Source organism: Lepisma saccharinum, chromosome 1, assembly GCF_977018435.1.
Source record: "Lepisma saccharinum chromosome 1, izLepSacc3.1, whole genome shotgun sequence".
NCBI classification, from domain to species: domain Eukaryota; kingdom Metazoa; phylum Arthropoda; class Insecta; order Zygentoma; family Lepismatidae; genus Lepisma; species Lepisma saccharinum.
Window position 1 is genome coordinate 93,378,276 of NC_139229.1, and position 16,559 is coordinate 93,394,834.

A 16,559-nucleotide genomic window follows, 5' to 3' on the forward strand; every position below is an offset into this window, starting at 1 on the left:
CCAACAAAAAGCAGGTTATTGTGTTTGGCTCCCTTTGTTGATGAGGTAGGTGTCATTCGTATTGGAGGGAGGCTACACAAAGCAAGAATAACAGTGGACCATAAACATCCAATGTTGCTACCTGCAAAGCACAAATTGACTCACTTATTAATTAAAAATGAACATTTACTTAATCTTCATGCTGGTCCTCAGTTAGTGTTGTCCTCATTGCAACGAACATTCTGGATACTGAGAGGGCGAGATACAGTGTGTAACATTGTGAAGAAATGTGTAACTTGTCATCGCTTTTGTACACAAGCTGGGGAACAATTAATGGGTAGCTTACCAGAATCTAGGATCAATCCTTCTCGTCCATTTATAAACTGTGGTGTGGATTATGCAGGACCCATACTGTTGAAGGAAATGGTTGGATGCTCTCGTAAGCAGTATAAGGGTTATATTGCCTTATTTGTTTGTTTCGCAACGAAAGCAGTTCATTTAGAAATAGTGAGCAGTGGTACTACAGAGACGTTTTTGGCTGCACTTAGGAGATTTGTATCTCGTCGTGGAAAACCCAGTAATATTTACAGTGATTGTGGGACAACGTTTGTTGGTGCTAATAGAGAGTTAAAGGAATTCATGAGATTGGCAAAACAACCAAAGCACAATGAAACTATTTCAAGTGCTCTAAGCAGCTTAGGCATCCAGTGGCATTTTAATGTTCCTCGTAATCCTCATGCAGGAGGTTTGTAGGAGAGTGGTGTCAAATCAGTTAAATACCACCTCAAAAGAGTTGTGGGGAATGCCATACTTACCTTTGAGGAATTGTCTACAGTATTAACACAAATAGAAGCATGTTTGAATTCCAGACCATTAACTGCTCTATCCAGTGATCCCAACAACATGCAGGCACTTACTCCAGGCCATTTCTTAATAGCAGATGCATTGATAGCTACTCCACATAGGGACTTTGCTACAATAAAAATGAACAGACTGTCGAAGTGGCAGCTCGTGCAAAGGCTGACGCAGCATTTCTGGCGCAGATGGTGTAGGGATTATCTTTCTCAGTTACAACAACGTCCTAAGTGGAGAAGGGAGCAACGGAATCTACAGGTCGATGACTTGGTTGTGGTCAGAGATGATCAACTTGCACCCCAACAGTGGAGACTTGGCAGAGTAATCAACGTTCATCCAAGTGAAGATGGATTGGTTAGAGCAGCAACAGTGAGAACCAGTGAAGGAACCTACAAGAGGCCAGCAGTGAAGCTGTCTCTGTTACCAGTGAGTGAAGTTGAACACCAATGAGAAAGAACTTAAACTTTCAAACTTATGCATAACAAGCAATCATTGGTTTGTTCAATTTCTTTTTAATTTTGTGTTGTCATTTTCAGTAGGAAATTTTGGGAAAATTGCATTCAATTTACATTTGTTCATCAAAAATGTGTTCTATATTGTGTATTTAGTAAAGTGTTAAAATTAATCATTTCAAGGTGGGCGGTATGTTCCGTACCTTGTGCTTTTGGAGCCAAGATGTCCACCATGTTATTCTCTGGACACTAGTGCCTACTGAAAGTGAGAGAGTGAAGTCTGTGAAGAGAGAAGTGACGTGATGTAAGATACGTAGTGCAGGTTGGCTGCAAATAATTGCGACGAATACATCAGTTTGATGTAATTGAGTGTCTCATTTATGTGTATTAGTCTACCTACAGCACCATTACCTTCCTGGAAATGCTACAAACAGCGGCCGAAACAAGAAAAGTGTTTTCTTGTTGGATGACGGGCGCGAACAGTAACCTACAGGAGACTACCACTCTGAAACGTCTTTGTGAAAGTAAATAACCTACAAATGACTCCAAATATAAAGTACTTATATTGGCAAATTACCACTTAAAATAATGAGAAAATTTTGTTTATTGAAAAAATGCAGCCAAAATGTTTTAATGATGTTGTTAATATAATGGAAGAAGACATTTTAAAAGCACTAACAATTATTAAGCTGCACTTACCCCTAGCTTCTTTTCTACAACTTGTGCCAATGAGGCCCTTGTCAATTTCTTCTTGGAATGGATCACTTCTTCCACTAGTGATTGCCATGTAATTCCTGGGCATAACCTTGGCAAGAACTGTTTCAACTCAGGTATGTCAAACCGCACAAGCAGACTCTTCAAAGAGGGAACCATGGCTGGAAAATTTACAAAAACAGAATAACATGTCTAGTGTGAAGCATCTGAGTGATCTGGTGTAACATTTTGATGGATTTTGCCTTTGTAATTGTAATTATAATTACAAAATACAGGGTGTCCCAAACGAAAGTATATCCAAAGGTTACCACCACTTTTGTTTGGGACACCCGGTACAATATTGCATCATGTAGAAATTTCAGAAAAAAAAAATGCAGGCTCGATCAGGACTCAAACCTTGGTCTCTGGCACACTGATATACAAACCGAGCTACCAAACCATCTGGGCTTTGCCTAATTTTCTACTTTCACCGTTTTATCTGTGTGGTAATTGTATCAACCTATGATACAGCAATGGCACATTATGCAAGAGATCTGGGTTTGAGTTCAGGTCAATGTGCATTTTTCGCTGAAAGTTTTATGTACCTAGTACATTTTTTTGGGTGTGCCAAAATGTTTTAGTACATGTAGTAGATATATAAAGGCAGGCTCACCCATGACTTAGCACGTGTTTCTAGCACACTGTAAAATTGCTCTACTGTCATTAGTGATCGATGTTGTTCCAAAAAGTTTGCACAATCACTGTTGGACTACTCTTCTTGTCTTCCCTCTCCTCCTCCTCCTCCTGCTGGAACTGACCTCTACCCTTCCTGTTATTTGGCCTGATGATGTTAACACTTGTAAGTTACAGAATACAATAAAAAAAAAGCTGGCTCCCCCTCTCCACATATATGTAAATAATAATAATAAGTACAGAAATAGTACGGCTTCAAACTACACCTTCCTAACAATTCAGATTAAAAATGTTGGACACATATCAAGTAGAAAAAGAACGTGACGAAAAATGAAGGGAATCCTTCCTAACCTATACGTTTCCCTGTGTTTGCAGGTTCAAATCCTGGCATGGACATGGGTGTTTCTTGAGTGTGTCCTTTCATCACTTTCACCTAATCACCTTCCATCCTATAATTTGAAAATTCAAAAAATATGCAAAATACTCAAATGTGTAGAATCGCTTGGAACATGTAAAATAAAAAAAGAGCGAATGTAGAATATAGAGAATGTCTCTAATTTCGTTAATATTTGGTATACTAACTAAATTTGGCCTTTTAATCACGAATGTGTTGTTAAAATGCCACGGACACGTCTGGAAATTGTGAAAAAAGCTGATGTAAGTTGAATTTTTTGGTAATTATGCGATATCGCCCGAACACCTCTCACTCGTTTATTTCTATAATTTTAGTATTGATACTTACCTATTCTGTATTGCGGAAGATTCTTTAAGGTGAAGTTATGGTAACACTTTCATATAGGTGAGATGGATTTCTTACTTTTTACAGGAGAAAGTATTTACGCAAATCATTTTCATTAGTGTTGTTGAAGTTCGGGAATGTAGTTTTGATCCATTTTAATGCAAAAAATCATGTGTTTTTCTGCAAAAATCTCTCTCCCACATACTATTGCTGCTGCCGCCATTTGCTTTCTGCACAAGAGCACAATGATCCGTGTCTTAGATGACGTAAACCCCATAGTCAGTGTTTCAAACCACGTTGTGTTTTCGCTATAGACGTGTCGAGGATGCATCGTGAAGTTGTTGCCGGGTGTGGAAGATGCCGTGGAATTTGTAATTCAACACGGAATCTTGAAGAAAGAAGTGGAATGCTGAACGTAGAAAGTTAAAATTCAAAAGAATTCTGTGTATTTTCTTTCATCGAGAAAAACCGATGTTGTCCGTATATGCTAAATTGAATGAAATGAGTGCTAATGGAACCTAACCTAACAGGCCTAACCTAACCTCGTAGGCATACCTCGTCCCCGTGATGGTTCGTGGGGCTATTGTGAATTTTTGGGGCTAAAGTCAATGGTTTTTGAGGCTACCCATGGATGGTTTTGGGGCTAACATCAATGGTTTGTGGGGCTACCTGTGGGTGTTTTTTGGGGCTAACGTCAATGGTTTAATAATTACTCTTTACGTCAAAAATTTAACTTTTTTCGTGAAAAAATAGTAACACTTTCATATTAGCATAATTTCAAATCCAGGCACGAAAGTAGGTATTTTTCTGTGAAAAAGGTTGCAACACTGCATGCACACTCCAAATCGACAAAACACTGGCACAACGTGCGATGAACGGGTACGCTATCGCCATATTGTGTGTGGAAATAAGGAAGAACAGTAAGTACTCATTAATGTAAGAAATAGATATTATTTTCGTTAGAAATTAATTATTTCACATAAAGAAATGTTCCGCAATGCAGAATAGTACGTTAGCAATGTAAAAAAGTGTGAAATAAATGATTTATATGTGTCTCACCTATATGAAAGTAGTACCGATGTTATGCCTTTTTCCATAAAATAGTGTCAACTTTTCATATAACGAGTCATTATTTGTCTTCCTTGTTCCACTTGGGTAACAGACAATATGGCGTGCACTCATCATGGATCATCACGTTGTGCTTGTGTTTTGTCGATTTGGTGTGGTTATGCAGTGTTTCAACCTTCTTCACTGAAAAATACCTACTTTCGTGTTCATTATGTCATCACAAACCATTGACGGATAGCCCCAAAAAAACATTCACGATAGCCCCACAAACCATTGATGGAGAGCCCAAAAAATTATTCACGATAGCCCCACGAACCATTGACGGATAGCCCCACAAACCATTGATGGATAGCCCCACGGACCATTTCCAGCAAGGTTAGGTTAGGTAAGCATAGTTAAAAAAAGAAGAAAAAATTCTCATAAAAAAAAGGCACGTTTGAAAACACTGGCGAGACCGCATGACTTTCGATGCTCGCACCATCTGCAGGTACATAATGGAAACAACGGCATAATGTTGTCGCTTTACAGAAAATGCAAGCTCCTTACATAAAAAGTGATTATTTCTTGTTCTGCATGCAGCATTCTATGGTGAAGTTTTCAGTTTCCGTGAAAGAAAATACCTCTAAGAACTTTGACAATGCTACAGAAACGGAGGTAAATTTCTCGTATCGGACAAACAGATTTCTTCAAATTTGCAGGAGAAATTACTTACCGAATGCAGTCTCTTTAGACTTGTGGAAGTTCGGGGAAGTGTTTTCTCGCATCGTTCATTGAATTTTGCCGGTAAATCATCTATTTTTCGATATAAATGTGTGACCGATGCACAAAAGCTCTTGCATCCATTTACTTCCAGGTGGATGTAGCCTGGAACGTAATCCCGGTCAGTGTTTCCAAACACGTGTTTTTGTAACTGAAGAAGGTACGTTTCCGCAAATGGTTTGTGGGGCTATGTGTCAATGGTTCATGGGGCTATGTGTCAATGGTTCGTGGGGCTATGCGTCAATGGTTCGTGGGGCTATGCGTCAATGGTTCGTGGGGCTATGCGAGAATGGTGTGTGAGGCTATGCATATTTTTTTCGAAACCAATTTTTAACTATTGTAACCTATAGTGACCCTACCTAACCTAACCTTACCGGAAATGGTTCGTGGGGCTATGTATGAATGGTTCGTGGGGCTACGTAGGTATTTTTGGGTGCAGTGGGGTGGAAACACTGTATACCGAGTACGGTAGTGAAACTGTGACCGCCATTTTGCGTGTCACCGAAGGCAAAAAGAAACGAAGAAAACTTACTCGATATGTCGCAAATAGAGCTTATTTCCGTGAAATAAGCGAAATGCCACTTTCAGCAATGTTTCTCAATGCAGAATACGTAAGTACGAATATTCAAATTAAATGAACTAGCCAATTTCATCCGTTTGTCCGATACGAGAAATTTACCGAAACTGATTTCAGTAAGTCGTTTCGGTAAAAATCTGATATTCCCCGGACACCTATAACTTCTTCGTTTTGTCAATTTTTGACATTTGTACTTACCTATCTGCTTCGTGGAACATTCTTTAAGGTGTATTCACGTTTTTCGTCCGGAATCGATGGGAAATTTAAACAAAAAAAATATTTTTGTTTGAAATTTTTGAGTCCAAATTTCCCACCGATTCCGGGCTCCGCTCCTGGGGTAATTGACCAACCCCAACCGCTAACGCGGCCCCGCCTCCGCTCCGGCTCCATCTATAGAGTCCCTGTTAAAGGCATGTTAGAAATTGGCCGGAGTCACCTGCCCCCAAATGAGCCCCAAACTTTTAAATTTGAAGAAATCTGTTACATCACACAAAACACCTTCCAGATGTTAGACAATGCTACAGGAACTTATTACCGTAAGTAGTTTCTTCTGTAAAAATGAAGAATTCTGGGTACTTGTTTACTACCCTTCGGACACATTTATTTGTTTTTACATAAGAAACTACGTACCGTAATAAGTTCCTGTAGCATTGTCGAACATCGGGAAGGTGTTTTGTGTGATGTGGGAATGTTTCATAGCTCAAATTCATGTTGTTCGTTGAAAATTAATTAATTTTCCTAACAATTGGCGCGTGGATAGGTTAGTTCTGTTAGGTTAGGAAACATAGTTAAAATATGGTGTTGTGTTAGTATCAGGATCTAGAAATTGGAAATAATTGCGAACCATTGGCGCTAGCCCCACGAACCATTTGCGCGTGGTTAGGTTAGTTCTGTTAGGTTAGGAAACATAGTTAAAATTTGGTGTCGTGTTAGTATCAACAACGTTGATACACCTTCAGGAATGTTCCGCGAAGCAGATACGTAAGTACGAATGTCAAAAATTGACGAAACGAAAAAATTAGAGGTGTCCGAAGGATAGTAAATTTTTACCGGTCAATTACCCCAGGGGCGGAGCCCGGAATCGGTGGGAAATTTGGACTCAAAAATTTCAAACGAAAATAATTTAGTTTAAATTTCCCACCGATTCCGGGATGGATAGCCCCAAAAACCATTCACGGAATGTTCCGCGAAGCAGATAGGTAAGTACGAATGTCAAAAATTGACGAAACTAAGAAGTTATAGGTGTCCGAAGGATAGTAACATGTTACCGCAGATTGTTAAATTATGTATACTACCTTGATTACTTTGCACGTCAAACAACGAGAAATATCAAATCAAACGCACAGACATTTTGGTTCTAATAAGCTTCGATTGGATATTTCCTTATTTTTTCATTTCAGAGAAAGAAACACAGATTTCAAAACTTGCTTTGATAATCTCTAAATTTTCCCATACGAGCCACAGATTTCAAAACTTGCTCTTTGTTAATCTCTTACAAATTTTCCCACACTGCATAGAGGTATATTTTGGAACGTGAAATTTAGAATTTCCCATCTGATCCACGCAACAATACTTTCGCATAATTAAACTTATATGTTAAATCGTTTAAGTGAAGTTCGTGCTGGAGGAGATCTAGTTTTATATTATTAGCAGCCACAAATCATATTATCAAGCTGCTTTACGGAATGGGATAAGTCGTATATACCACAGATTAGGTATATACTGTAAGGACATTAATGAGCAATTCTGCAATCCATCTGTCCCTCTGCTGGGCAAGATCAATCCAATCTTTTCCATCCTTAGCCGAGTTCCTTTAGGTCCATTTCAACGCCATCCCTCCATCTTCGTCTTGTCTCTTATCATCAGGTTTCTCAACAAGAATCCTGCAAACTCTTCTTCCCTCTCCCATTCATGCCCACCTAAGTCTTCGTGATTTAATCATTCTAATAATATCTGGAGATGAATACAAATTATGAAGTTCTAAATTATGTAACCTTCTCCACTCACCTGTCTCCTCATCCCTTTTAGGTCCAAAGATTTTTCTAAGGATTTTATTTGGCCGAGTCTGCTGCCACGCACGTGTCAGCAGTAAGAATAAGCGTCAAATTTGCTCCTGCCACGTAATTCGTCTGCTAAGAGGATGTTACAAATCTTAAGAACAGATTGAGACGAGAGAAATGCAAGTTTATGATTAGTGGGAATGAATGTACACGTAATTTAGAACCTTTTTCTTTAGAAAGCATTTAGCGTTATTATTTTAATGCTAACAGAACCTAACTACGAGAGCATTTAGGTTTAAGAATGCTAAGGGACATAATCTTAAAACATTTTTGTGAAAGTAATCGCTACAACTTCACAGTATGTGTTACAGACGTAATTGCATACATAGCATGATGAAATCACGATAAGACAAAGACCGAGTCTGCTGCCACGCGCATCTTTTTTGAGGTTCCAGCAGAAAAAGAATGTGGCAGCAGACACTACCATTTTATTTTCAAATACTCTTAATTTATGTTCCACTTTCAATGCAAGAGACAAAGTATCGCATATATAAAGATTATTATTATTATTATTATAACACTACAGACAAAATTACTGTTTTGTATATTTTAACTTTTAACAGTGACGTGCGGTGAAGTCGACACTTGGATAGCAATCAGTGGCGTGCTCAAGGCAGGGTTGGTGTGGGTCATACCCCTCCCTCCTTTAGGGCCCAGTATACCTAAAAAAATGTCAATAACAGGAAAAGATTGCAAAATGATGAATGAGTACTAAAAAAAGTACACGTAACCCCCCTCATTCAATAAAAAACGATTTGATTTGACTACAAGCCAGAGATCCTGGGTTCGAAGCTCGGCTTGGCCATGGTTTATTCTTTGTGCGTGTCCCTTCACAGGGGCGCCGACTTGTCAAAATTATTGGGGGGCTCTGATCACTGAAATAAATTAATGAATGACTCACTCCCTCCCTTTTTAAAGTTTTGGCCTCAGTCTTCGGAATCTCATAAAAGCCCATGAATTCCTAAAAAATATCAAAATTTTTATTCACAGTTCGAATGCAGAATATTAACTGTCCATGGATGGATGGATATGTCAGAAGTTTCGTCAACCATAATAGCAAAATATTCCCGACTTTTAATACCTGCTACCACGGAGCGCAAAACAGATCTCCCTAATATATCAATGACCAGGCACGTATCCAGAGGGGGGGCTTAGGGGGCTCGAGCCCCCCCGAAAGTTTTAGGTTTACACTAGATAAAATGAGGTTTTTTGGTTTATTGTGGTTTCTTGTGGTGTGAAATAAAATAATGTGACAATAATTTAGGGAAAAAAATAATTATCGAGGCAAGACGGAGAATGTTCCGTAACCCTGTTATTGATAAAAGCACGTATCCAAGATGGGGCACAGGGGGCTCGACCCTCTCCCAAGGAAATGTTTCAGTTTACGTTAGATAAAATTAGGTTTTTGGCTTCTTAAATAATGTGAAAATAATGTAAGGAGAGAGATAATTATCGAGGCAAGACGGACCATGTTTTATACCCCTGTTATTATTAATAGCACGTAGCCAAGGTGGGGATGAGGTGGCTCGAGCCCCCCCCCAGGAAATTTTTAAATTTACACTAGATAAAATTAGATTTTTGGCGTCTTGAATAATGTGAAGATAATAAATTTATAAATCTGAGAGAAATAATTATCGAGACAAGACGGAGAGTGTTCTATAACCCTATTATTGTCAATAGTACGTATCCAAGGTGGGAATCAGGAGGCTTGAGCCCTCCTTCAGGATTTTTTTCTGTTTACACTAGATAAAATTAGGATTTTGGTTTCTTGAATAATGTCATGATAATTTGGGAGAAATAATTATCGAGACAAGATGGAGAATGTTCTATAACCCTGTTGTTGATAATATTGCACGTACACTTTTCTTGCGCTTTCGGTGTTGTCTCAGCGCACTTGAGGACTATGTAGAGACTTTTTGATTTTTTTGATTTGATTTGATTTAGTTTATTTTACTTCGCGTTTTGTGCCTATTGGCTAATTTGCGAAGATGGGGATGAGTGATGAAATGATGAAATTGATGAATGGACATTCACAAACAACCAAGCCCGACCGGGATTCGAACCCGGGACTATGTAGAGACTTGTCAGCATTTGGAAGCTGCACAACAAAGGTAGCGCCACACGTAGGGCAATTCGTTGTAATTTCTAATCTCTGGAAGGCGGGAGAGGGTACGTTCTTGAACGAGAGAAGGAGTCAACTACTGGCAATATTAACGGATCGTTTTATCTGCGGAACGTTCTAGAATATAATGAGGATATAAATACGCGGATTCAATTTTTCGATTGATCTGTACAAAGAATCGGTTAATGAGATTTCAGAGGTAAGTGTGACAATTCATACATTCGATTGGTGATCAGATCAGTCAGCGTCCTCTGATTGCTTTATAAGATATAGTGATTCGAAAATGAAGACATTGACGACAGCAGAACTTCCGGGCCTCAGTGTGGTGCTAGTTCGGTTCGAGGGCCGAAGAGATCAATGCCTCTCTCTCTCTCTCTCTCTCTCTCTCTCTCTCTCTCTTCTCTCAAGTGAATATTTCATCAGTAAAGGATATTAAAACAGAAATAAACTGCATAGATCAACTGAAAATCAAAGTTTTGAGTGATGATTTAGTTTTGCCAGAACTAAATTTCGTATATGCAGTCTGAGAATTTCATGATATAAAAAAAAATCTTTTGTTTAAGCCTACTGGGTTCGAAACACATTCAAACACTTAACTATCATAAAGAGACAGCCGAAAATTTTATGAATGTCGAGAAGAGAAAGCAGGAAGATGTTGCATATGTAGACATTTTAGGCGGAAATTGCAGGCTCTACCAGGATCCAAATCATGGCTCTACCAACTGAGCCACCTAGTCATCGTTTACTTCAACCGATTTTTCGTTAAAATGTCTACATAGTACATGTCCTGTGTATATCAAATCGTAAGGTGTTGCCTGTATAGTGAACAAGCACAGAAAATATAGGAGAGAGAAGAAAACTGAGGAGCATTATCACCGGTTGAGGATAATTTTTTCTGTAGTCAACAAGAGCTACTACTTCGAGGTGACAATGACAATGGCCTAATAAGGGAGATTTCACACCGTGTCGCCTGAAGATTAGGTTTGTGCGGCCTTTTGTGTCGCTACGGTGTGAAACGTTGCTGTTGATTGGCCCATTACAATCGACATGTATCGCGTGTCCCTTCGGTCTGAAACCTTCCTAAGTCTTAAAAATCCAAGTCACAAGGATGGAAAATAAGGGCCTTGTTAAGGTTAGGTGTGAAGGCAGGCAGACGACAGCACCCTAAAGGATCATATTCAAACCTGCAGGAAGAACGCACCTCCAATACGATGATAAAAACTTCTGGTGAGTTCATTTTAAAAATATTGTCCGAGATAAAGAGAGGCGTGCCCAGGATTTTCGGAAGGGAGAGGGGTTACGCCAGCGGCGTGCATTCAGGATACGCAAGGTACGCACTGCATACCCACAACACAGTAAGAAAAAATAAACATTTTTTCGTCTTCCCCGAACATGAAAATTCAACAATTATCGCTCCGAAAGCAGTTCCACTGCAAGAAATTCCGATTTCCGCACGAACACGCTGCTGCCTTCCTGAAGGCAGTCCCGAATGATCCCGATTGTGACTTCGGCACCCACCCGATCCGCGTTGCCGATTTCCGCAAAAAGGCCAGAAAGACGCTGTTTCTTCTGCTTGGTACCCTAGAAATTCGGAAGGTAACCCCATTGGCTCATATCAGCCTCGACCACGTGTTTGGGTCTGCCCGCGCCTACCCTCTCTCCCACTTCTTTCCCGGTTCTAAGCATCGAGGGTACCCAAGATTTTGACAGCGTATGCAGTGTTGACAGTAGTCAACATATTTTTTTTCTGGACTGCTTAGCTTACTAGCATTTAGCAGCCACGCGTAGATAGATCACTGTTGGGTTGCAATAAAAATACATTATAAAAGTGATACAGGAATCAGACAGGAGGGCAAGAATATGTAGTGGTGGAAGATCATATTTAATATACGCGTAAACTATCACATATAAAATATTTATGTGAGGTTAAAGTTACACTAGCAAGTTTTTTTTTCGTATAGGGAGGTGAGGACCAGAATGGACTGTCACTGTGTCGAGGGGAAAGTATGTGAACAATTTGCAAGTTTCGCACAATTCTCAGAGTATGAAAGTATCTGTTTATCTCCTTTCGGGATCAACATTTCCTTTGAGTTCCATAGCATGGGTGTTGATTGTTGACCCGACGATATGAATGAATGATAAAAGAAAAACATAATAAAACACAATGCTTACAATGGGATTAGAATGAGCCCCCCCCCCCCCTCCCACCAGACATTGCAAGGTGATGTACGGTAGTTTAGCTTTTGAAGTGTTCTGGGATGTATGCTGACGTATTTTCTACTTGTCCTTAATTATCTCCCTTCTACAAAATACTTTGTCGACTGGCAACTCCGATTCATTCGTCCACAAGAACGCGTGTTTTTCGAGCATAGCGGGACCGGACACAACGTACCGCGTGAGGTTGTCTTTTGCTTTCTTCTGTCGTGTGAAATTTGCAGCGAGTGTTTCGTTCATATTATTTACATTACAGGATCTCGATTGTTTGTCGGTGCTGTGAAGTGATAAAATAGGGGGACCGGGAGTTATTGATGACATACTGGAGAAGGGATTTTCGGAATTTACGAAAAAAGTGTAAACAATCCGAAATGGAAGGTCTGTTCCTGATTTGGAAAAATTGTTTCAGGTAGGAGTTGTGAAGGATGGTAAGCAGTATATTAGGCATTTTGATTTTTGAGAAGAAGAAAAAATATCTCTACAGAGTGATTGACTGAGTAGAAAAACAGTGAAACTTTATTGTTGGCCTTATTCGTTGGTTTCCTCTGCGAAAGGGGTGAAATAGTAGAGGATACTGAGATTTATCAAATTTATTACATGAAATTTGAAAGGACGGAAAATGATTGTGCCATTTCCTTCCCGTTCAATGTTCATCGCACTGCATGAAGGAAATAAACAAAGGTGAATTGTTGGACTCTACGTAGCCACTATCAGAATATATTTGCAAATATAAAATATCATACATATATTTTACCTCGTTACATTTGGATATTGATACAAGGATGAGAAATTTCCCATTATAAAATTGTAGAAAAAAGTTATTTTCTGAATAACATGATGGCCAGGGAGGGGGGGGGGGGGTTCTGGCCCCCATAATTCATTTCGGTTGGCCCATGTTGCGTACCCTAGTTTAAATGTCACCGCACGCCACTGGGTTACGCATACTATTTTTGGTGGTCAGTCCTGATTTTGCCATTTTTCCCTGTCTTTGACGTTCCTGTTTTTTTTTTTTTTTTTAAAAAAAAAAGGAATACTGGGTCAAATGGGGTTATTACCTCACCAACCCTCCCTTGGGCACGTCACTGGAGATAAATGAGTAAGCATTTGATCATACTGGGAGACGAAACATTAGAAGTGTTGGGAACGGAAGGGTTTTTCACTGTGCATTAGTTGTTTCGTGATCCACCTGTATTCGAGAAGACTTCCTTTGTTTCGTGCCGATATATAACAAGACAGCGGAAGCTGTGACAGGCATTTTTGAACACTTGTGAGTGCTAAGGCCTGAATCTCAACAATTTGGTGGGTTTCGGCTTTTATAAGAGCTGAAAAAATGGGAGGACAAGACACGTTACTCGTATTCAGGCTCGAATCAGAGAGAAATATTCGAGAGCTGTCTGCGTCCAGTTCGCAACCCACAATTTGAATCTCGCGTTGTCGAGTGGATTGTCCATCCCGTGCATGTGTAACAGCTTCGTAAAAACACTCAAAGTCACCATAGATGTTTTTATGCCTGATGAGAAGAAATGGACAAACACACATACTGAGATGGTTCCGGCACACAATGTTAATGCATGGAAACAGAGGAGTCGAGTGGTAAAAAATGTTCCGATTTCACGTTCTGATTAAAATGACAGCCTTACAGTGGCGACTATTTAAGGGATAGTTGGTCCCCATTTTTTTGCCTCAACATTATGGCCTCTTAATGTTAAGCTTTGGCTACCAAGAGAAAGTAAACTTTCCTTGCAACGCCCTCCGCACCCCCCCCCCTTTCCGTTTTGGAACCCAATTGCCACCACTGGTCTTAAACATACAATTGTGAGGTTCTTACTATACCCTTAAAAAATGGTGTTGAGCCCCCCCCCCGAAAGGAATTCCTGGATACGTGCCTGTCAATGACCTCGTTATGAATGCCATGTGAGAGTCATTTATAGCCAGAACGTCCCATCCACTCCCCTAGTTCATGCACATCGTCAATTGAAACTCTTTTTAGTAAAAATTTTAACAATACTCATAATTATATACTTAGTATATAGTAATATGTCATGTGTTTTGCTGTCTCTGGTCATAGCCCCCCCAAAGTTGATGGTGTAGCGGTCTCAGCCCCCAAAGTTGATGGTCTAGAACATTTCAAATGTGTATTTAAAGTTAAGTTCATGTGGCACAATTCAGAGTAAACTTTACAAGAGAAGCAAAAATAATACATTAGATCCTCTTAAGTAAGATTATTGGGGGGGGGGGGGCTCTGCCCCCACATCGTCAACATTGGGGGGGCTCGAGCCCCCCCAAGCCCCATGGAGTCGGCGCCTATGTCCCTTCATCAATTTTATCGTATCATCTTTGCGATTAGCCAAAAGTGGCGGAAAAGCGAAGCAAAATAAACCAAATCAAGCTATCAATCAATGACATTGTTACATTTGGTTAATTGCGAAAATGATAGGATAAAATTAATGAAGAGACAAACACAAAGAACACCCATGTCCAGGTCGGGTTTCGGGTTTCGAACCCGGAACTCCTGGTGTCGTAGCGCGCTGTGATAACCACTCCCCCCACGGTTGGTTGATTTGGTGTTTTAAGTCCACTTTATGCACAGAAACAAAACAGGTAACAAAACACACATTTTTGTAGTTTCTTCAATAATATTCATATGGCATTTTGAGTTCTGAGATACATTTTTTCATTCCAACTTATTTCAATTCACTGCAGAACATAGGAACAAGAATGCGTGCTCATCACGTGCTCGAATCCTGGGCTGGATTGTTCATATGAGGCCCCTTCATCAATTTCATCATATCATCAATCATCCTCATTTTCGCGATAACCAAATGTCATAGAAAAGCGAAGTAAATAAACCAAACCAACAAGAATATGAACGCGCATTCTCTTGCCCAAATGAATACATCCGTATTTATGACTGTTAGAGGCCAAGAGATTGGTATATTTAAATAAAACACTACTCAAACGAGAGTGAGAGAGAGAGCCTGAGCACATATTTGTAATCGAAAAAAGAAAGGAATGAAAGCCTAACATTATTGTCTGCACCAGGGCCGGCGGAGGATGGGTGGGGGAGGTGAACCGTGCCACCGCCCAGAGCGGCAAAATTTGAAGAGAAGGAAAACAATAAGCCTATTGAAAACTTGAAACTTATAATATTATATTATATTATATTATATAACTTGGAAGTTAATATATGCCAACCCACCGTTTTGAAGGAACATATCAGTAGTCTCACTTTAAAATCTCTGAGTGCTGCGACAACTACAAGGTGTGCGACGCGTGTCACCGCACTCATATATTGTGCAAACGCTATTGCACTCGAATAGAAGGAAAAAAGCATAATTGTTGCGAAAATAAAAATTGCGTCATCACTAGGGCTCGGGGGTTGAAGAAAAATCATTTTTCCCCCTAGTGTCCGAAGACGAGGCCTAACATAATATACTGTATAATTAAGCAAACAATATATGTTATGTATTTGTGATACAAATATTTGGAACACTATATTTATGTAGTAGCTACTTTGTTTATGATTTCAGTAATTTTGGATATGTTTAAGTATGTCAAAATAAGATACGAATGCAGGCTATATCAGATTAGTTACTTAATTGGAAGCACCAGCATCCTATAAACTCGTAAAAAAAGTGAACACAAACTATTATTTTTATCTAGCGCGGTGTTGCCTGGAGAGCGGGGCCTCGGGTGAGCGCCCGAGTTGCCACCCCTGGGGCCGACTCTTGCTGTCATGATCCCCTTTCCGTATTTAGTGCGTTTTCTGGCAGAAAAAATACTACATATCAACAACAAGGGTAAATTTCTTATACATGGCTGCGAACACACAGGATAACATATTTTTTTTCTAGGGCTTGTATCGCTAAAACAAGGTGTCAATCAGCAGTCAGAAAAGCTGGTTGCCAAATTTTAAAATTTTATTAGTGCTTAACGGCGATACTGCGAACGCGCGCTCGTGCTTAACAATAGGTAATAATTACACAATTCTAATAACCAGGTTGGCGCTAGAGAAGAATTTTACGAGATACGGATGTTATCGATATTTTAACATTACATAACACAAAGGCTTCGCGGATATGGTTCGCACAGGGCCTCGCGTTTCCTAACGGCGGCCCTGTGACAGCGTGGCTTTACATCCCTTTGCTCACTAGTTATCTGGTATGACTTTTAACTCCACGTAATGTAATGAGCAAATGTCTTCTAAGCATTAATCTACGATTTGTTAGATGCTGTTAGACATGGCCCAGAATTTTTTTTTTTTGGGGGGGGGGAGTGTTCACTCATAATTGTTCCCATGGGATTCGCAAGAAATATGAATAGAAATAATAACAACAATAATAATAAT

At 39.7% G+C, this 16,559-nt stretch overlaps 1 protein-coding gene across 2 annotated transcripts in view; it reads right to left on the reverse strand.

Moving 5' to 3' along the window:
- LOC145984607 (uncharacterized) overlaps nt 1-7,286 on the reverse strand; it is a 50,459-nt gene extending 43,173 nt beyond the window's left edge. For both annotated transcript variants that reach the window (XM_083118218.1, XM_083118217.1), the window contains exons 1-2: nt 7,111-7,286; nt 1,986-2,161 (exon numbers count right to left, since the gene is read on the reverse strand). In XM_083118218.1, the coding sequence (XP_082974344.1) occupies nt 1,986-2,159 (174 nt within the window). In that variant the 5' untranslated portion in view covers nt 2,160-2,161; nt 7,111-7,286. The remainder of the gene's footprint in view (nt 1-1,985; nt 2,162-7,110) is intronic.
- Nucleotides 7,287-16,559: the final 9,273 nt, after the last annotated feature.